Source organism: Stegodyphus dumicola, chromosome 11 (genome assembly GCF_044657685.1).
Source record: "Stegodyphus dumicola isolate Sdum_Otavi_A_Nest chromosome 11, ASM4465768v1".
Lineage (NCBI taxonomy): Eukaryota > Metazoa > Arthropoda > Arachnida > Araneae > Eresidae > Stegodyphus > Stegodyphus dumicola.
Genome location: NC_140778.1, coordinates 151543248 through 151566202, shown reverse-complemented (window position 1 = coordinate 151566202; position 22955 = coordinate 151543248). Strand labels below are relative to the sequence as shown.

General features: G+C 34.5%; 1 protein-coding gene across 1 annotated transcript in view; it reads left to right on the top strand.

Annotated features, from left to right (window-relative positions):
• The window catches only part of LOC118189452 (heparan sulfate glucosamine 3-O-sulfotransferase 3A1-like), a 218616-nt gene that overhangs the window by 185151 nt on the left and 10510 nt on the right, over positions 1 to 22955 (top strand). The window contains exons 3-4 of the mRNA XM_085827327.1: positions 13266 to 13484; positions 21579 to 21735. Of these exons, the coding sequence (XP_085683453.1) occupies positions 13266 to 13484; positions 21579 to 21735 (376 nt within the window). The remainder of the gene's footprint in view (positions 1 to 13265; positions 13485 to 21578; positions 21736 to 22955) is intronic.

Below are 22955 nucleotides of genomic sequence, written 5' to 3'. Positions count from 1 at the left end.
TTTGACGCCAAATACCCAGACTAAAGTAAATTTTCATTTCACCAGTTGGTCAAGGAAAATTATTTTCTTTTTTATTCTTTCTTCACGTTACGTACCTTTCAACTGGTTCCCTAAGAACGTGCTTTTATTTTTTAACAATTAATCCAGATGTGATAAAAATCATCATGAAAACATTGGCTCCTGGAATCCTTGATTTTTTTTTTTTATTTTCGCGTTTTTTATTTATTTATTTATTTTTAAGCACATTAAATTTATTGGGAAAGGGGCCCAGGAAAAGTTTTTTGCATAGGGGCCCAAGAGTTCTAGTTACGCCACTGAACACTACTATATCATCACAATGAGAAAAATCTCACAGCGTTAGTTTTATAATTCACCAAGAATATTATTCAAGCTACAGAAGAACTTCAATCAAAATCAGATGCATTGGAAGTACAAACAGCTACCAATTGAGGATCTAAGTGAAAAAGTTGTCATCTCCTCCCATGAAGGTGTGAGCTGCAAGTGGTCTGACGCTTCTATCTTCGAAGAGAATTTCATAATTAAAGACTTGGGAGTAATTAACAAAGTCACATTGCACAGCTTTGTTGAAGAATTTTTCATTAGATCTTCTGATGTAATCTGGAATCGTCTCAAGGTTTAAGTCTCTGTGTAAAAGTTTATTGCGGATAAGATAGTGTGAATCAGTAATAATGCGCAGAAATTGGTTCAATGCTTCAATGAATTTATTTATTATTATTATTTTAATTTGTGAAGTTTTGAACAGAAAATTTTTGCGAAGTTATGTTCAAATTATATTATATTAATGCAAAATTGAAAATCAGCTTTTAAAATACTTCTCATCTTAGAAAGGAAAATTACAGGATATCAAATTAATCGTATTCGTCAAGGTGATTATTCTCGAGTTTGATTTGTTAATGATTACATGTGGCGCCATCTATTAGTTGTTTTTTAAATTTTGTGAAAAAGAAAAGCATTTCTGTTCCCATTTAGCGGTTTTTAAGGATTCCCCCCCCCCCCATTGGAGGAATTTAAGAAGTACACGTATTTTATTGATTAAAATTAGAGCCTACAAACAAAAATAAAATATTAGATTTCAGATGCAGCGCTTTGATATAATAATAAGAACTTTTTTCTTTCTGTCAGATATTAACGCTGATTTCTCTCTCTTTTATATCTGAACTATTTAATAACAGAAAAAACTAAGTTTCACAGAATAACTTATTCTATTGTATTATTGTTGAATGCATATGCTACATAAATTAATTTAGGCGAAGTATATGAGGGTTTTCTGTCTAAAGTCCATCTCAGTTTTGATTAAGTATCTTTAAAGAATGGACTCGGCACTTCCAGTTCTACGAATTTTTTAAGTCTGTTATTCTTCAAACAATTACTGTCACAAACTTCCATGCGTCCAGGCCTTTGCTAAGACTGGGACCCAACGGCACAGGAATCCGTTACTATAGTACCATTTTATTTATACCATAAAACCATCGGACACGACACAAATATGTATGAAATGTTTAGAATAATTAGAACAGAACATTTTAAGCATGTGCATACTCAGACTTCTACTAAAACTAGTATCAATGTGCATATTCAGAATTCTACTAAAACTTATAGTAACATGCATATTCACTATTCTACTAGAATTAAATACCCAAATGATTAGTTTTTAATTTAACTAATTCTAAACTATAAATGATTCTAGTTCATAACACTGAGACAAAGATTCACAGGAATTTAGCTTTTCATTGAATAATTTTCAGCTTTATATAGGAATGTGTTACTCTTTTATATGATAATCTATCCCCCAAATAATAATAGTTAGTAATTATTGCCGAAGGCTAAGTTTCAAATCTTGAGTTATTAGTTGACTTGCGAATAAAGAGAAGTCACGAGAAAGCTATTCACTTTAGGGAAAGATGCCTTCATGTGCAACTTTTTAAGGAAAACAAGATCATACACACGTTACACAAATGAAACCGTGCATATGACTGACTTACATTTACAAGTAATGGTGTTGGTGTATGTAATTATGGCAAAGTCTCGAGGGCCACCTGCTTAGGGCAGGGATGCCTTCGTGGAGGACGTTCTAAGAGAAAGCTTCTCGCAAACGGGCGAGGGCTACCTGCCTCCCGCGAATGGGCGTCCCTTGAATGGGTTTAACCATGCAGCCAGCCCGTTCGCGGGATTCGAACCTCGGACTAAACTACCAGTGTTCAGCCACCCATTTAGAAGTAATAGCTGGTGAGCCCATTTAGAAGTAATAGCTAAATTTAGAATTAAACATTATTTTAGAAGTAATGGTTTGTAGAGGCAATATATTTTCTTCAGTGTCCAAAGATTTTGCAGAAAGCAAATGTGTACAAGTTGTACAAGTGTACTGCGAAATTAAGTTTAAGAATGTGACACCGAATTCACCAAAAAATTCTTTTCCATTTATTTTATCTTAGTTGTTTTACTATAAATAGACATCAAATGACGTTAAAATAACAAATATTAATTATAATTAAATAAAATTTATTTTATTTTGCTAAGCTTTAAATTTATAAAATACTATATTAATAATTTTAGCTTTATAATTTAGCTTTTCATTAAATAATTTTTTGCTTTATATAACCTAAAAAATAATCTTCACAAATTTGCATATTTCTTAATAACCGATGAATATTTAATGCTTAACATCCTTTTGAAATCATGTTTATGTCTCACTGATCTTCTCCAATTTGGATAAACGGTTTAGGTTAGAAATGTAGCAGGATATAAATGTTTAGAATTCAGCACTTCATTCTAAACTTCTGTATCAACTGAGCATTTTTTCACTTGAGTTCATCGTGTGAAACTTCAAATCCACCCACATGATAGGGGGTCGCTGTTTCTTCTCAGCCCTTTTTTTCTATTTTTAGGTCATTCTCCATCGAAGATGTTGGAGGGAGTTGATAGAAGTAGATTTCGATGTTTGTTCCAAAGAGGGCGGGGAAAGGGGACTTTCCAGATAACGAAAAGTGAAGTGCCACTTGAATGAAGGACGGTAAACTTCCGTAAACCCACTCAGAAGCCGATGACAAACGCTACGCTTCTATAATCATCACCAATCCTAACCTGGCGCAAGAGGACATAGCCAACCGAGGGGAAGAATGTGTGCCGAGGGGGGAATTTATGGGCCATTCCTACGTGCGAGGTTCCCAGAAACAAACTGCTTTTAAAGTCCTTATTTTGAGTTTAAGAGTCTGAGGTGTTGCCAGTTTTAAGAAGTTATTTTTATCTTCATACATACTTTCCCAACTCTTCACAAATTCACCAGGGAAAAATGGAAGTGATGAAAAATATCTTATTTAATTATGTTAACTTTTTTACTCCGAATTTTAAAATTGCTAGTTTAATTTGTCCATCAATGGTTTCCAAGTTAAGCTGTGATCATACAGGTGCATACTTTTGTGGAGTTGCTTCTACGAGATAAACTGGAAAAAAGAACATTGATATACGAACGAAAATGGTCGTCAAAATAATGTACGTCGCAGTTACGCATGGTAGGCCTAAATTCAAAGTAAAGGAAGTAAAGAAGGATCGGTATCTTTTTTTACTAATTACCGTATTTGCCGGCGTATAAGACGTACTTTTTTCCTTTGAAAATAAGTCTGAAAAACGGGGTGCGTCTTATACGTTGATACTTATTGCGTCGATGTGTGCGTGTTTATGAATGGTTCAAAGCTTCATGGGATGCTTTGAAAACAAAGACAGTGGTTAAATCCTTTAAGAAGTGTGGCATTAGTAATGCACTGGATGGTACAGAGGACAATTTGTTGTATGAGGACTCAGATAGACAGTGGTTAAATCATTTAAGAAGTGTGGCATTAGTAATGCACTGGATAGTACAGAGGTCAATTCGTTGCATGAGGACTCAGATAGACAGTGGTTAAATCATTTAAGAAGTGTTGCATTAGTAATGCACTGTATGGTACAGAGGACAATTTGTTGTATGAGGACTCAGGCGCTGATTTAGAACAGGTTTTCAAATGACTCTTCATTTAGCTTTGGATATGAGTATCTGGATATCGACGAAGGATATTAAAAGCTGTTCTTTCCCAGATAAATTGGGTATTTGCAGAAAGTATTACTTTGCATTTATATTACTTTTTATTTAAAATACCGTAAATTCATTATAATGATCAGTATTAAAAGTTTTTTCTTTCAAAAATGTGCATAAAAAAGGGGTACGTCTTATACGCCGGCAAATACGGCAATTCAGTCGTCTTAAACTGCGGACCACATGCGACCCCGAAACAAGTTTACGTGCCACACGTACATATTTCAATTAAGTTGAGCATGGCACACGATTACGATAGATTGAATTACTGATTGTGCTCTGTCATACTAAGAAGAGCTTTACGACTACTTTTCTGGAACGTTCCAGAGCTGTTAAGTGTTTCTTTTGGTAAAACAAATTTTATCAAACTATCATCATTTCTGTGTGCATTCAATCCATTAAGAACCCGTAATGGATTGAATGCTCTCATCCTTTCTGTGTGCAAGCAACAATATATTGTGAATATAGCATATGGATCAAGTTATCATCCTTTCAGTGTGCAAGCAACAATGTATTGTGAATATAGCAAATGGATCAAGTTATCATCCTTTCTGTGTGCAAGCAACAATATATCGTGAATGTAGCATATGGATCAAGCTATCATCCTTTCTGTGTACAAGCAACAATATGATGTGAATATAGCATATGGATCAAGTTATCATCCTTTCAGTGTGCAAGCAACAATGTATTGTGAATATAGCAAATGGATCAAGTTATCATCCTTTCTGTGTGCAAGCAACAATATATTGTGAATGTAGCATATGGATCAAGTTATCATCCTTTCTGTGTGCAAGCAACAATATATTGTGAATGTAGCATATGGATCAAGTTATCATCCTTTCTGTGTGCAAGCAACAATATATTGTGAATATAGCATATGACACGATATGCTTTTAAACATAAAGCAATGAATTTTGATTTAGATTTTTATTGACTCAAGACCACATCGAAGTTTCTTGGAGGTGGGCGTGTTTTTAAAATACAGTACTTAAACTGCACAGTAAAACGGAAAGGTTAGGTTTAAAATCTTTTAGTGGGAGGGAAATTTCGACATGGATGTTGTGAATGGAGAACGATAAGTTTTAATGAGAAACAATCCATTCAATGTAGTATTATATCTTTAGTTAAAGAATATTTGAAACTTTTTGCCATTTGTAACGATTTCGAAGTTCTTGAAGATGAAAGTTAGCGAGATAGTAGCGAGTAGCTTGAAGATGAAAGTCCTGAGGTTAGCGATCGAGAAGTCATAAACCAAGTCATAAACTTTTATACATCAAATATGTTCTTACGCAACTACCATAATAGAAGTGGCCAAAATTTCAAAATGCGCCAAACTCTGAAAACCGTGGTCGTAGCTTGTCCTCAGGTTTAGCAAACAACACCGATCTATTTTATGCCTGCCTTTTTTTTAAATACTTTTGTAGAAAAATAGTGAAATTTTATACCTTAAATGTAGATTAAAAATTTCCTTTCAAAAACTGCTGTAGAATTTCTGGAGCAATTATAGTATTTCGCCGCAAAATCGCTTTTAGAGAACAAATGCTTTGCGTCAGGGCTTAATTTCTAAAAGTAGAAGTGCCGGAGCTCTATGAAAGACCATCACGAATGAGGAACAAGAGTAAACAAATAACAAAATGACTATTAAAATCATTAATAATTAAAAAATTAAATAGTTAATGAGTATCAAACTAATTCATTTTAAATTAGAGAATTATTAGGTGTGTGTGTGTGTGTTGAGTTATGGCAAAGCACACGAGGGCTATCTGCCTACGGGGAGGGATGCCTTCGTGGAGGACTTTCTAAGGGAAACTGGCTCGTATACACGTTACACATGGGGAAAACCACGAAAACGCCCATGCAGCCAGCCCGTTAGCGGGATCCGAACCTCGGACCAAACTACCAGAGAATTATTAGGAATTAGCGAAATACTTTAGGTATTAAATAGTATTTGACTATCTCTGAACATTTCTGAAAGAGAATAAGATAAGTTTTTTTTTTTTTTTTTTTTTAAGTATTATTTAAAACATGTAACTGAGTTATTATAAAATGTAAAGGGAATAATTCTTTTAATTATACTTATCAGATTTTTTTTTTACCCTTCATTTCAACAATACATATTCCAAAACTCTTTATTACGTTCTTAAGTGCGCATCTCATAGCATTTGCTTTACAATACCTTTTAACAGATTGCTTTCCAATACATACAATTCTTGCTTAAATAGTTTTATAACGTATTTGTCAACAGGATTTCAATTTATGTTGAATATTATGTAATTGATATTAATAATTAACATTAATTAATTATTATTTAACTTGTAATTATTATTTAATTAATTCAAATTGATTTGTTATTATTTATTAAAATAATTAATTTATTTACAAGCAAGATTAAAGTAATTAAATAATTAAAATTAAATAAAATGTAAAGCGATAAATTAAAATTTAATAAGCAATTTTTTATACATTGCTAAAAATAAAATTTTCTAGATCAAATTTCTACTAAAACAATTGTTCCGTTACATAAAAAAAGTGCCGGCTTCCTGTTTAAGGCTCCGGTGCGCTCCGACTAGAATTAGAATATGTCCCAAAAACTAACAAGCACCGGAGCTGGGCTCCGGCACAATTTAAGCTCTTATTTAATCATTAATTTAAGCTCTTATTTAATCTCTTATTTAATCATTAATTTAAGCTCTTATTTAATCAATTTAAGCTCTTTGCATCCATTCTTAAAAATGGCCATCACGAGATTTTTAGAACAAAAGAAATAAAAACTCGCTTGTAAATAACTTTAATAATTGATTTTTGGGTTAAATACCTAATTAAAGCCTAAAATATGTAGGTATGCAATAAATAATTTTTTGCCATTATAAGACATTTTTCATCTTCTTTTAAAAATATTGTCCAATTGCGCCGCCTGCCAGTGGTAAAATCGCTGAACACTGGTACTTCGTTCCGGTTTCGAATCCCGGCGAACGGTCTGGCTGCATGGGCGTTTTTGTGGTTTTCTCCATGGAGGTAGGAAGTAAGATGGAGTCGCCCTAAACAAGTTTCTCCGTACCCTGCTCTGAAGCACCGGCGATCCCTACGTGGTGACCAAAACATTGGGTCATTTACCATTGAGTTCTATGGGATTTGACGCGTTCGGGTGTAAATATTTTGTAATTACTTCGCAAATATACATATAAATGTATATATTTTCTTTTTCTACAATACTTCAGAGTCCTAAGTATGTGAAAACAACATATTTTTAAACAACATTTCATTCTGAACGGAATTAAATGCTATACTTTTCACAGGACACATTTCTCAGAATGGTTTAATTTGAATGAAATATTTTCACAAGTTTTCGTTAATTACATTAGAAAAAAAAATTAAGGTAATTCGATTTTATTCGGTTAAGGTACAAAAATTAAGATCAAAGTTTATTGTATTATTAATATTAAAATTATGCATTATTTCTTTTCTATTTATAGAGCTTCTTCCTAAAATACTTTCTTAAATATGACATGATTTTTTGGCTTCTTTTAAATCGAAAAACGTAAGTCAATTTATAATTAATGCTCTATTCGGTTCATTTTAAATTAGAGAAATATTAGGTGTGTGTGTGTGTGTGTTGAGTTATGGCAAAGCACACGAGGGCTATCTGCCTACGGGGAGGAAGGCCTTCGTGGAGGACTTTCTAAGAGAAACTGGCTCGTATACACGTTACACATGGGGAAAACCACGAAAACGCCCATGCAGGCAGCCCGTTCGCGGGATCCGAACCTCGGACCAAACTACCAGAGAATTATTAGGAATTAGCGAAATACTTTAAATAAATTCCGAACAATTAAATAGGTATTAAATAGTATTTGACTTTCTCTGAACATTTCTGAAAGGGAATAAAATAAATTTTGTTTTGTTTTTTTTTTTTTTTTTTAAGTATTATTTAAAACTTGTAACTGAGTTATTATAAAATGTGAAGGGAATAATTCTTTTAATTATACTTATCAGATTTTTTTTTACCCTTCATTTCAACAATACATATTCTAAAGCTCTTTATTACGTTCTTAAATGCGCATCTCATAGCATTTGATTTACAATGCCTTTTAACAGATTGCTTTCCAATACGAACAATTCTTGCTTAAATAGTTTTATAACGTATTTGTCAACAGGATTTCAATTTATGTTTACAATTCAATATTATATTAATATATATTTAGATAACATTTATAATCATTATAAATTAGATACATTTAATCATTAGATTTCTTCACAGTACTTTCACAGTTGTTTATAAGTGAATAAATTCTTCATTTCAAATACATTTCTAAATAATTTAATGAATATTTAAGTATTTTGTGAAAGGCAGATACATGCTTTTTGCAAGCACATGCATAAATACGCATACATATTTACTATTTATCATTTCCGGCATGTGCAAATCTTTAATTTCTGTGCATTCACTATATTTTTCGTGTAAAGTAATTAACACTGATTTAGCATACACCCGAAAGTTTTACATAAAAAATATATATGAATATAATTTGAATGAAAATTATAAGTATTATTTTTAATACCCACTCAAAGGTCAGTTTTCCTTCAAAATTCCTCCATGATGGCATCTCTCTCTTTAGGCAGATAGCCCTTGCATGCGTTACTCTATTTAATAAAAACTTAATCTGACCTATGTGCCTAATTACAAATATTTTAACATACATAATTTTATATTTACATTTAGCCATCAATCTTCAAACTTTTCAAATCTTCTAGAAAATAAATTTTGATAGATCTCTTTTAGCAATTTTCTTAAAATCTATATTTTTGTAGTGCAACAGCTTAGAATTTTATAAAACAAATTCATAATCAAAATCGCTGTTGTTAGTTATCGAAAAATAACCAAGATGTGATTTTTGCGTAAATGTCAGTAAACTATACAAATTGCTATTATCCATCACACTATGAATGTTTGTTTCATGCGAAAGTGTCCCTTTTTCGATTTCTATGGAACTGTCGTGTGTCGAAATACTATCAGAATCTTGTCAAGCGAGCTTCTGAATGTAAACAAAGAACACCCCGTCTGGTGACCCAAGCTTCAAAGCAGTGCTTCACTTCTAGCGCGGAATGGCCCCTCCTCCCTTTCCTACCGCCATGGTTTTCTCCATGTGTAACGTGTATACGAGCCAGTTTCTCCTAGAACGTCCTCCACAAAGGCATCCATCTCCTTAGGCAGATAGCCCTCGAGTGCTTTGCCGTAATTAAATAAACCAAACCAAACTGCGCCAAGATTGTTTTTTGGTCTAGTATGTAACTACCCTAAAAATTATGCACAATTTATTTACATAACCAATAAAAAAATAATGAGAATTATTCAACCACGTGACAACGGTCACGCCCCTTGCAAGTTCCATCCTGCCCTACGGGACTAACTTAACGCATTTCATTATTTTGCATCGTTCTATGAAGCGTCGATCTGATGGTAGCCGTAACACAACCTGCATTTTGCAGGTTAATTGCGACTAACCGCGATAGTCGGAATAAAAATTATTCGGCATGCAACTTCTTTATTTCCTTTCTCATGACGGAATTTTAAATAATCTGGATGCCAGAGTCGCCATATAACGCTGCGCAACATCATTTTATAATATCCGTGCATTATACCTAACACATGCTACATGTGCATGTAGAATGAGTAACCTATATTCCCCGTAAGTAAACCTTTTAAAGGCAGTCATCTTTTGCGTATGAAAGGATTAAAGGCTATAAGGAATGAAAGGGCTGATGCATTTAAGAATAATTTAATTTTACAGCCATTCATAAATCTGAGCTAGAGCCGAAATGTGCTCTACTGTTGTTTTTTATTTTTCTTGTACGAATTACAGAACAAGATATATATATATATATAAATAAAAATATGCATCGTATTTCATCGCGCATTTTTCCTCCTAGCCATTTAGCACCAGGATCTGAAAATTTCAAAAATATTCGCTTAATTTTCCTCTTCCTCAATGCGTTCAGAGAATGAGTTCCCCCTAAATTTTAAAAAAATGGATGCGTCAAAGTAGTGATTGTTTTCATCTTGCTAACAAAGACAAATCTCGCAGGCTAACGGCGAAGGACACGCCTTTCAATTCGTTGACCTTTATTCCAGCTTAATACAGAAACGATTTCTTTAAATTTTTCTAACTTCTTTTAATTTTTTTAATAAGGCAGGGTTGACAGCCTCTGTAAAAATCATAGCTTTTCTTAAATTTTAATATTTTTTTTTGCCTCATTTAAATTTTTGAGTTTAAAAAAATGCAAAAATACTTGATTCTTTAAAATTATTTTTATATTTTTGTTCTTTTTATGTCTTTTTTTTTATTAAAATTAATGAAAATTTTGCCTATAATTTTTTTTGGGTGGGCTTAAAAACGATAGAACACGTAAAAAAATGGCATATGGAAAAACATGACGTTTTGTTGAAAATCATATGTCTTTTAATTAAAAAAAAATGGTTTAAATGAGTAACCCATGTCATAAACGATGGTGTCCCATAGTTTAGGACACGGGCTGCTGAAATATATATTTCTCTTAAGGAAATAATATTGTGATAGTTACCCATAGTTTTCTCATGACTCTTTTTTTACTTGTTATTAGCCCAAAGGGGCAATTTACTCAGAAGGGCTATTAATTTCATTTTGGCATTTTGCGTTGGTTCGCTATAAACAGCATTTCACTTTTCAAATTGTTGCCACCAAATATTAGAGCCCTGCATTATATTTAAAGGCATTAAATAACGAAGAATCTGAATGAATGTATGAATGTTTTTCGCAGTGTGTAAAAACAAAGGATACCTAGAGACATCAAATTCAGATTAACGTTCGTCTCCGCCCGAAAATGGGCATCTGTAAGCCCAAATTTGAAATTTGTTTTATTATCTATTTCATATTTTGTAAAACTTGAACGAATTTTTGATTAACAAACTCAAGAATTTCAAAGCGAACAATAGCAACACTGTACGAAAGAAAAATTTTTTGTCTCGATTGTGCTATTGAACTGAATATTATGATTTAAGCGCAAAGAACATGATGTTTAATAAATAAAGGTAACACACAAAACGTTAAAAAAAAAAAAAAAAAAAAAAAAAAAGGTTATTCGGACGTAATTTAAAATCTAAAAACCTTTCAGACTTTTTTTTTTTTTTTTTTTTTTTGTTGTTATTTTTACTGTAACCGTGCCTTTCTTCTCTTCCCTGATATTTGTCTCATCTGGAGAAATCGATCTTCGGATTTCAACACGAGTCAGGCATGAACTGGCTAAAGCAGGACCTTTCACCTGCTGAGTGCCAGTATACTGACGGAAGTATCAAAATGCCCTCCGAAAAATAAATTATACGCATAAATATACCCTCTGGATTTCCGGACGATAAAATTAGTAATAAAAGAGGGGGAAATGCGGAATTTTTTAAAGATCAAATAAGGGGAAACGGGCTTCTAAGAATAAACCAAGCCTTTTTACAGGTTCTTACGAAATAATCTTGAGCAAACAAGTCTAGATGATCTAATTCTGAAGAACTGAGGTGTGAATCATTAAGAACTTGATTCGACTCCCCAGATGAAAGAAGAAAGGCGCAGATTGATGTCCGTTCCGTTGGAAATGAGTGTTCAGGAGTTGTGAAGTCGCGTTTGAAGATGTGGTTGTTTCAGAACTTCCGTAAACTCCTTTTTGCTGATGACAACCGGCCGTCAGTCGTCGAGGCTTGCGTCCTTGAATTTTTCTTCTCTCCGACATAGCTTTTATCAAGTTATTTATGACTCATGAGCCAACAGCTGACAAGTTGGACTAATCTACTTTAGAAATGACAGTAGGGATAAATGAAGTGCAATGATATCTGACTTTTTTTTAATACTCGATGTATATTGTTTATTTTGCGTGTGAACGCTCTTAGCTCCTTTTTATTTTCTGATTTAATGATTCAGTTTATTTCCATCAAATTTCTTACTATACGCGCATATAAACAATAATCTTGCTTCGCATTTGGAGGCTTTATTGTTTATTTGCTTATTTTTTACCATGTAAATATTTAAAAAATTTCTCTTAGGAAGTGTTCCAGAAAAGAGCGTCTTTCTAACCATTGTTAATTGTAATTAATTACGTTCTGTTTAGTTTATTATGGAAAAGTACACTAAAATCTTTCTAATTATTGGTAACTGTAATTAATTAATGTTAATGTGTAAAGACTGTGGGACTTTGTTAAATGGAGGAGGGGGGAACAAAGGAGTACGGCTGGACATCATCTAGAGCAGGGTTTCTTGAACTTTTTTCACTCGCGACCCCTATTTATCACTGAGATTGTTTCGCGACCCCCAGGACCCCATAATATTTACAAACATTTTGTGGGACCCCATAAGTATTGCGCAAATTCGACACACGCGTGAGTGAAACTGTCAGTTTTTTTCACTTGCACTATAATATACTATTGCAGTTTTAGGTCATTAATTTTAGTTTCTAATTTTAAGACATAGAACAATGTGAGAATTTTAAATAAGTAACAGACGAAATGACAGCGTCACGTGCAAAGCAAGGAACATGAGCTTTTATATTATAAAAAGAATGCGTCGAAACGTTTTCGTTTTTTTCTTTGTCTGTATTGTCTTATCTTTATCTATTTTCAGATACACTGTGTAAAAATGTAATTGTAAAATTATTATAATAAGTTAGTGAAATATCAAAACTGCTCAAATTTTTGGCGACCCCCTGCTGGAGGTTCCAAGACCCCCTTGTGGGTCGCGACAAACAGTTTAAGAAACCCTGTTGTAGAGTCGTACATTTCAAAATTCATGTGGTGAAATTCCTGTGGGATAGATAAGCTTTTTGATGCCGTAATAAAAGTAGTCCAGAGATATGGCAGCTTGGCGATAATCTTAGCGCCGTTTTGTTAACGGGAGGCGGTGAAAATCAAGTAGCACCTTATTAAATAGTCTAATCCAATCTGTATGTGAGCAGATAATATACCCAGAAATCAATTTTTATAATAATTTAATATTTCCTATGACTGCATTTAATAAACTTTCCTTCGTCAATGTTGTTAATCAAGAATACTTCAGTATGAGTTAAATTGATATAATCATCTCCGTAATTTTAAATTACTTTGAATGTAGACACGTTTTGTTGCTAATTCTTTCGGAATGTTTACCTGAACGTATCTTGTTTTCAGGCAGCAGATGCCGCTAAGTTTCGAGAACCAGCTGACAATGGAAAAGACACCTGGCTACTTGGTGACATCCGGAGCACCACAGAGGGTAGCGAATATGTCGAGAGATATGCTGCTACTAATTGTCGTCAGGGATCCCGTAACGCGGGCGCTGTCTGACTACGCGCAAGCATCAAGCAAAAGACCTCAAGATACCAGATCATTTGAAGATATGGCATTTAGGTAAGACATGAATAAATTTCTATTGGCCCGGTAAAATGTATTTCTGAATGAATGGTTTTAAGTGCAGTAAATCCACAGTGTTCATGGAAAAATTCTAATAGACATTGTAAGGATTATGTTAATTTTATTAACAGTTAAATTTTAAGTTCCTTTCCTGTCAAATTCTTCACTTCAACTTACTACTTCCGGCCAGAACGTAGTTTTGGAATCATTCTGAATACTTAATGAGGAGGAGCGGTATTTAAACCTCGAAGTCTAGAGAGAATCAGAGTTTCTGATTTGCGCGTGTCTGCCTTTTGGCTACTCTCTATCTGAAAGCTGTTATTAGGCTCGGCCGCACTCAGGCCCTTGATAAGCTTCGTATTCAAATAGAGTTAAGGGGCCAACTCGATTAGAATCTTGATAGCTTCGGCTATATTTCTTTAGTTAAATCTTAGTTTTAGTTTATTTCTTAGTCTCTTAAGTTCAAGTCCAAGTTTATTGTACACTCCAAGACGGAGTTTTGTTAAATCTTATTGGAATAATAAAGGGTTAGTTACCCTTCCTTCTTGTTGTTTCTTGTTACACGAACTTAAGCGATTATTCGCTAAATAGGTCTTAAGATTCGTCACTTTCTACAATAACTGAGAAATACACTAGTGAGAATCTTAGTACATAACTGCAGGTGGGTGTCGAATTGTTTGCTTTGCAGATTAATGAATGATTTGGAGCTCGAAACCAGAGATGGTTTTATGAAATATTTGCAAAAACAATATGCCATTGCCATCATCCATAAATTCGTCGAAGATGCACCAACCGTCGTCATCTTGTCATTGTCACCATGCCATTGTCATCATCATCATCTACATATGATGGCGATGTTATCATCAACAGATATTTAATTACACTTATGTTTGGCCTGGGATCCGAACCTGGAACTATATCTGAACCTGAGAATATGTACCATATATCTGAACCTGGAAATATATACCATATATCTGAACCTGGGAATGTATACATTGGCTTAGTATTATATTATTATGACAGTAAGGACTCTGCCATAATGTACGCAGACCCGGTTCCTGGTTCCGGAAGCGGCAGTCAGTACTGTCCTGGAAGGTAGGTGGCTTTGGCCCTCCGAGTAGGCTGGCGTGGTGATCAGGCCTTCAAGTTTTCGTTCCGCTCCCTGCGTGGTGCGCAGAGCCTTGCGAACCCAACGACCCTTGCCTCAGATGGGAAGTAGCTAATAGGTGAGCCTTGATGTGCGACTTGAATGGATGAAGTATAAGTAACCTCATAACTCGTTAACATCATGCCTATATCTAAATATAGGAGAACACTTGCTAAGAGGGTTCATCTTAGGTATGATTCATTGGAGCATTTCTAGGCATAAACTGGCTCGGTTGAATTACTGCACATCCAGGAAACCACCAGAGGGCAGCAGCGCTATGTATTCAGCATGTCTTGCGGTCGGAAGTCAGGGTCAGCAAGGGAAAAATTATAATAATAAACATTGCCGCCTAAGGTATATGTATTGCGTAATTAAATTGTTCCTGTAGCATTATTTTAAATTGAATAATTGGAAATTTATGCTGTATGTACGTATATATTGCATCCCCCCGGGGGTCGACGTAGAGTACTCTTCGAAGCACTGGCTAGGATCTGTACCTAGGCAGTCTCGGCCACGGGGGTGCCTTTTTGAACTTGGTGGTTCCCGATGGTCCATGGGGTGAGTCTATACTTACTCTTCATGGGCCGGGATGTGTCAGTCCCCTCCACCAGAGTATTGGTAGCCAAACAGCAAACTGGAACATTGAGAGTCTGGTCACTACTGTCCTTGGTATTCCATGTAAAGCCTAAGGAGAGGGGCATCCCGTGTAGTACTGGCAGGTAGCCTCAATCAACGGCCAGTCATCGCTCCAAGGTCATCGCCCACCCCACCGAGGTCTCGGTCCAGCCGAGACGGTGGTCTTAACTGGTCCGTGTTTAGCGGTGGATCGGCTAAACGTTGAGCGTTTAGCAGAGGGAGCTTTAATTTGCTGGATAACTCGGGGATGTGGGACCCCGGGCCCGCTAGGTGTGTCAAAGGTCGTCTTCGGGTGGCTATTCTGGCTGAATTAGCCGGACCCAGAATGTTCTTAGTTGAACGGGCAGCGGTAAAATTTAGTTAGTATATATTGCATAAACTTTTTAGTATATTTAAGCATGTCACTAAGAAGAAATCTAAAGCGAAAATGATTTTATCTGATTATTACGATGATTATTAAAAGCGAAAATGATTTTACCTGAGTTGAGAAAAAATTTCATAAAAGGAGTAAAAATAATGATTAACAAATAATAATTTGACTTTTTATGGAAGAATACTATGGTCGAATCGCAATTATTTGATCCGTACCGTTTTGGTCAAATGAATAGCTATGATTGGCCTGCCTGCAATCTGCTGACATTTCTCTTTCACGTTTTGTCATCCATATGTTCGTGGCTACTCAGTTTACCTGACACCTTATAAAATTTGCCTAACTCTTGTGAGAAATACGGCGAATATCGTGAAGAAATACGAGCGCACAAATCGCCGAAAACCCATCGTGCGTTTATATCCCCCTCCTCAATCACCATGGTTAAATCTTAATTTCTAAAATTAGAAGTGCAGGAGACCTATGCAGGACCGTCAGGAAAGTGCAACAAGGCTAAATAAAGAAATAAAATGGCCATTAAAGTCATTAATAATTTAATTATTAAATTAATGCGAATAATTAACATTTGTATTGTTATTTAATTAATACTTATTGTTCAATTAATTGTTAATTAAATGATTAGAGATTAAAGTAAGTAAATGATTACAATTAAATTAAATGTACAGAAATAAATTTAAATTTAATCAGCGATTTTTAATATAATTTTATAGCTAAGAATAAAATTTTCGAGATCAGATTTCTACTGAAATTGTTGTTCAGTTACATAAAAGTGCTGGAGCCTTCTTATTTAGGGCTCCGGTGCACTCCGTCCAGAATTCTGATTTAGCCCCAAAACAAAGAAGTATCGGAGTCAGGCTCCGGTGGGCTCCGGCGCAATTTAAGCTTTGAAGGGAGGGGATAAATATTTATTAAATTATTTATAAATGTATTTGAAACTGAAGGATTTACTTCTGTGAAAGTTAATGTGAAGTAATCTATTTATTAAATATATCTAAATTTATAATAATTATACATATTATCTAAATATATAACAATCTTAACATTGAATTGTAAACATAACTTGAAATTCTGTTGACAAATACGTTTATAAAACTATCTAAGCAAGAATTTTTCGTACTGGAAAGCAATTTGTGCAAAGCGAATTCCATGAGATGGGTACTTAAGGAAGTAGTAAAGAAGAGTTTTAGAATATGTATTTTTGAAATTAAGTGTAAAAAAATCTGATAAGTATTAAAAGAATTACTCCCTTACATTTTATAATAACTCAGTTACAAGTTTTAAATAATATTAAAAAAAATCCCTTTTTTATTCCCTTTCAGAAAGATTTAGAGAAAGTTAAAATACATGGAAATCAGCACCAATATTTGACGTATTTCACTATTAAAATAAAAGATGCTCTTTGAAATAGACAGAATAGAGCATTAATTATAAATTGACTTGCATTTTTCGATTTAAAAGGTGCCTCAGAAGCTAAAAAATCATGCCTTAATTGAGAAAGTATTTTAGGAAGAAGCTATATAAATATAAAGGAAATAATGCATAATTTTAATATTAATACTACAATAAACTTTGATCTTAATTTTTGTAATCCTTAACCGAATAAAATCAAATTACCTTAAAAATATTTTCTAATGTCATTAACAAAAACTTGTGAAAATATTTCATTCAAATTAAACCGCTCTGAGCAAACTGTTGTGTGAAAAGTACAGCATTAAATTCCGTTTAAAAGGAAATTTTATTTAAAAATGTATTCTTTTCACATACTTAGGACTCTGAAATATTTTAATAAAAGAAAATATATAGATTTATATGTATATTTACGATGTAGTTACAAAATGTTTACATCCGATTGTGTCAAAACCCATTGATCTTAATGGTAAGTCACTGAATGTCTTGGTCTCCAAGAAGGAATCGTCAATGCTTCAAAGCAGTGTATTGGGGAAAACCGGTTAAGGCCTCTCCTCTTACTTCCTACCCAAGGTTCTTTAATATACTAAGGTTAGGCCAGGAACGGAAAAAGCGTGCCATTGGTTGCTGGTAGTGACGTCACCCGGGAGACAAGACTCATCGGCCGACGCGTCTGCTACATGATTTTCGTAATGGAAGTAATGTAAACTAAAGCAAAATAATCATTTTAAATGTGGTAGATACACCGGAAATACCGGGTATATACTTTCCGATAAAGTATTTTGTTAAAGCAATGTTTATTTTATGCACAGAATTCGTACGAATGCTGAAAATAATTGTAAACATTAAATAATGCAACATTAGTACCTAAAGTTGTATGCATGTTTTGTTGACATTCTGTAGCTCCCTTTTTGTAACATATCTGGAAGTAAATGATGGTTCTAATCTGGTAGCATTACAGTTCCATTTCAGACATCTTGTACTTAATGTTAATGGTATTCACTTATAAATTTTACAACACAGTCTTCTAAAGCAAGCTTCTTTCTTTAAAATGCCAAAAATTGTTTGACAAAATATTATTAAATTTGCCAATGTGAAATGTTTGCGAAGAGGATATTTGCAGTGGCAGAATACTTTCCCTAAAACACGAAAGCTTGTTTTGATTGTTGGGATCATGTCATAAGAAGCCTCACATCTTTGTAAATGCATGGGAAATGTTTTCTGGTACACTATCTTCAAACTCGACACTGTGTAGTAAAGAATCATATGCATTTGACTTAACTGGCAATGATTTTTTACACTCATTTTCATTAACATTTTGAACTTCTTCATCATCATCAATCGCTGTCCTGGCTGTTATTGAAAAGTATCTTCATATATGAGTAGGATGTAATATGAGGAGGAGTTATAAAGATGATGCAATCCACTTCTGTGCCTTTTTCATATCAGCCTTATTTCTTTTCTTCTTTTTCATTTCTTCATTCAAATACCTCAAGCGTATAAATGTTCGTGTCTTAACATATATTTTAATGATTTCATTATGCACATCAGGAAACTTTTGTGCAATTTTTTTACACATAGTTTGCATAATGTTATTATTTCTTGAAAGACCATCTTTCCCATGTTCACTTACAAACACTACTTCAAATTGACTTATTTTTTTTAACCATTCCTCAGATGGAACAAGTAAACCACCACGAGAAAGCGTTTCTATCCAACCAACGTGTTCATCTGAAGGCAGATGGAGCAATTGTTCTGTAGGTGTTCCCAAAGAATGGTCATATTTTCTTCCACGGTTGGCTATGTAGCCTGCAAGGTACCGAAAACCCTCTACAGAGCAGTCAGCTGCAGGTTCACTTGCAAGGGTCAATCTAGAATTATCAAAAACAATATCCCTCATCTCAGTTTCACCGTCTAACATCTTCAGAGCTTCAGTCATATCAGGTAAAATATTACCAAAAAAGTTGGAAGTAATGTATGCATCTTCCTCCTCATCAGGAACAACAGAAGATGTGTTAGAAAGTGAAATCTGGTAGGAATTATTAGTTAACAATAAAAGACGCATTCGATACTTCACGTCTACGGGAGTGGATGATCATAGAAATGGCCAAGACCGCGGATTCGGGAAAAAAAATTTTCCAGGCAATCTTGATTTAGTCTGGAAGTTAAAAGGTATTTAACTCCTAATTGTTTCAAATCAGAAAATAACCCCAGCAGTGATGTAATCGACATCATAAATCCTTTCTGAAATGGTAATAGGTGCTTTGCCTTGCCCACTCTCATGTCTTCACAAAAAGCATAAAATTTCTTTAAGGTTCTCTCCTGGATTTCTTCATGTATCCCATACGCACAAGATAACACTGTATCAGAGACAGGTTTCCTGGAGTTAAGAATATCAAATGAATTATTCACTAATTCAAAAAAAATTGCAGTTTCCTCTTCTTCTGGTATAAGATAGCGGATACCTTGTGCAGTATGGTTTGAAAATAACTGCGCAGCTAAATGCACACGCTGGCGTTCATTACCTTTAACAGAAATGTGACTTACGGACAACTTTGGGCAAATTTTCACTTCTTTGCAATCCATCGATATCAATCTTTCGATAGGTTCTTTTGTAATTAATTTATTTCCCGGAAGCGTTAATCCGTCATCCAAAAAGTGATTACGAAGAAGTTTCAAAAGGTGTGGCACATCAGCAAACACCCACACACGTTTACTAGAGTCCTGGGGATGTGAAAAGCTGCTGTTAAGATGAGTAATCTGAAGTTTTGTCCACACAGCACGATTTCTACCACCCAAGTCAGCTACAGCTGCAACTACATAATATCCAATTTCTGCTAATGTTATTATTATATCTTTCAATATTTCTGCCGTCATTTGCGTATCAAAGTCGAAATATATTGGCTGCTTCCAGCTTGCAAGATGTCCTCGCACCATTACTACTTGAACATTTCTATGTGGGCAAACAATCTTATCTTCTGCTTGGTCATAACAGATTCTACTATCCACGTTCATTTCATCGAATGAAAGAACACACATACATTCTTGGTCTGTCATCTGTAATGCCCCAGCACGCATAACATGAATTACATCGTGTAGCAAACCAGGAGAACAGCGAAATGAACAAGATACCCATCTCTTCAAAGTCGAAATGCTAGGAAATGGAAATCCCATTTTTTGTCTGAGATAGTTATAGCATCTTTTGGATACTGCCCTAAGTGTTGCAGATTTGCAAATGTCATCTGCATTCCACTTAACATATTTTTTATTTGACATGAGAAAGCGAATTTGATTGTCCGTAAAAATTGTCCCTAAAATTTTTTTAACTGCACTATGTACTTGTTTGCTTGTTACTTTCCTGCTCATTTTCTGATAGCTACGCAATTTTCTACGAGAAGCAGTAAGTTCAGTAAAAATAATTTTCTTTTGCATTTTCAATTGACTGCACAACACATTTAATCTCTTATTTTCCTTTTCTAAGATTTGCACACGCTCAACTAAATGAGATGTGTCACTGGATGTAAACTGAGTTGCACAGTCTATCTTATCAGCTTGTAGTTTTTTCTTTTTGGGGGAAAGGGAAGCTAAATTTTCCAATGCTCGTTTCCTTGTTCCCCGAGCCTGACACCTGCTTGCTCTATCCCTTTTTAGCATAAATTTAGATGACTCATTCCTGTTAGAAAACGTTCTCTCCAGATTAGGTTCAGTTTTTGAAGCACAACATATATACTTTATTGATGAGTTATTTTCACATGATGATGACGGAAGATGTAAAGTGGGAACAGCATTGGCTTTCAGCACCCTTTTAGGAGTTGAACCAAGCAATTCTGCCTTTAGATCTCGTACGTAGTCATCAGGTGTAAAATGAAGAGCACATATTCTGGCATTTTCGATGTTAAAATTATCTGCTCTTTTGCAGCGATTAGTCCATAACTTACGAAGTTCTGGATCACTTGGAAAACGATGGTATGTGATGCCTTGACTTTTAGTTTTCCTTCTATAATTCTGACACAACGCTATAGCACAACTTGCCATTTCCGACTACTTATAGAAGCAAATTAACAACACAAATCAAATGTATCACAGATCAAATGCAACGAATGTAAACAAACGCCGAGAACTAACGACTGTCACCCACATGACGTCATGCGCAGGTGGCATAATTTTCTCCCTGCACTACGCATCGCTCGTGGGCCCCCCCTGCTTCCTACCTACATGACAATCAGAGTTCCGCAGACAGGCACATGTACGCTTATATTTATTCGATTCCGAATATGGCCATAGTTCTTCGGCGACATAATTAGTAGCTTAGGTTCAATATTTTTCCAAACCATGACAAAATCTTTTAAAAGAAAACATTAGGCATTGAGTGATAGGATTCTGGTTAAAAATATTAAGGATCTAAGTAGTTGATTATCAGTAGGCTAGGAACCTTTTGATGTGAGCAGTGTATGAATTATTACTCTTCAAAACTGCTTTAATAATCACCCTTCAATTATATTTTTTATTGTAGGAATTCCAGCACGGGGCTTGTTGACGCAGATTGGACAGGTATTCGAATTGGACAATATGCTAAGCACCTGGAACGCTGGATGCGTTACTTTCCTCTGAGTCGCATTCATGTGGTCAGTGGAGAGATGCTTGTTGAAGACCCTGTTTTTGAATTGCAAGTAAGTTGGAATAGTATGAATTTGGTATGATTGATAATTTTTGTGATACATTTTATAAAATTATAAGAGGAATCATGTAATCTTACCGTCTTCGAGGAACATAAGAGATAGACCTTAATTATAAGTACAATCACTGCTCTCGAAAAACTCGGAAATATTTTGCAGATATTCTTTATGCCCGAAATACAAGGTGTTTATAAAGTCCCGGACCAATTTTGATGTTTAATAACTCATAAAATAATGAAGATATAAACAAACTTATGGCATTTATTGATGGAATACTTTTGTAAATATCGTCTGCGCGTGTGGTTAATTTCAGATAATTTCATTTTCCAGTCGAAATATCTGTACTTATCTAAATATCATCTGTTTATTAATTGCATTTTTCTCTCTTTTGTTTTTGGCATCTTTCTGGCATTGTTAATCACCATAATGTGCGCATATGGAGATCTGAAAACCCCCATGAATACCGTTAGGCACAAAGGGATATCCCAAAGGTTAATGTATAGTGTGGACTAATGCACGACCGAGTCATTGGGCCTTTCTTTTTTATAGAAAAGACAGTCTCATCAGTCGTATACTTAGACATGTTGGAAAACTTCGTATTTCCACAACTAAGAAGAGCTTCAGCCACATGTCCTTTTGCAACAAGATAGTGCACCACCTCATTGGGGTACCATCGTTCGTAGTTCTTTGAATGACCATTTTACAGGAAGATGGATTGGGAGAGGAGGTCCAATTCCTTGGCCACCCAGATCACCTGATATAACGCCGCTGGACCTTTTCCTTTGGTCGCCGCTTTTTCGGATGGCCCAAACTTTCCTTTTACTATCGATAGGCAGACTTTTGCCATCGATAATGAAATGGCCGTTGTTTATCGATTACGAAGGGTTTTATGTTTGGATTCGTGTGTGAACTTTGTCAGAAGGAAAATTAATATCGCGAAACCTTGCAATTTAAAGGAATACTTTGCAGACACGAAGTAGAAACTGTTAAAAAAATTTGCTTATTACTATAGAAAATCATAATCATTCGATGATAAGAGTATGTTATGTATGATACGAGTTATGAAAGTAAATGTAAAGATAATGTATATGTATGTATGTGAAGTAAATAAAATCCTCTAGAACGCAAATACTTTATTTGGTTATCTAGTTGAAAGTTTGGCCATTTTGTTCTATTTGTTCTTAAGTACTTATCAACATAAATTTTTATTAATT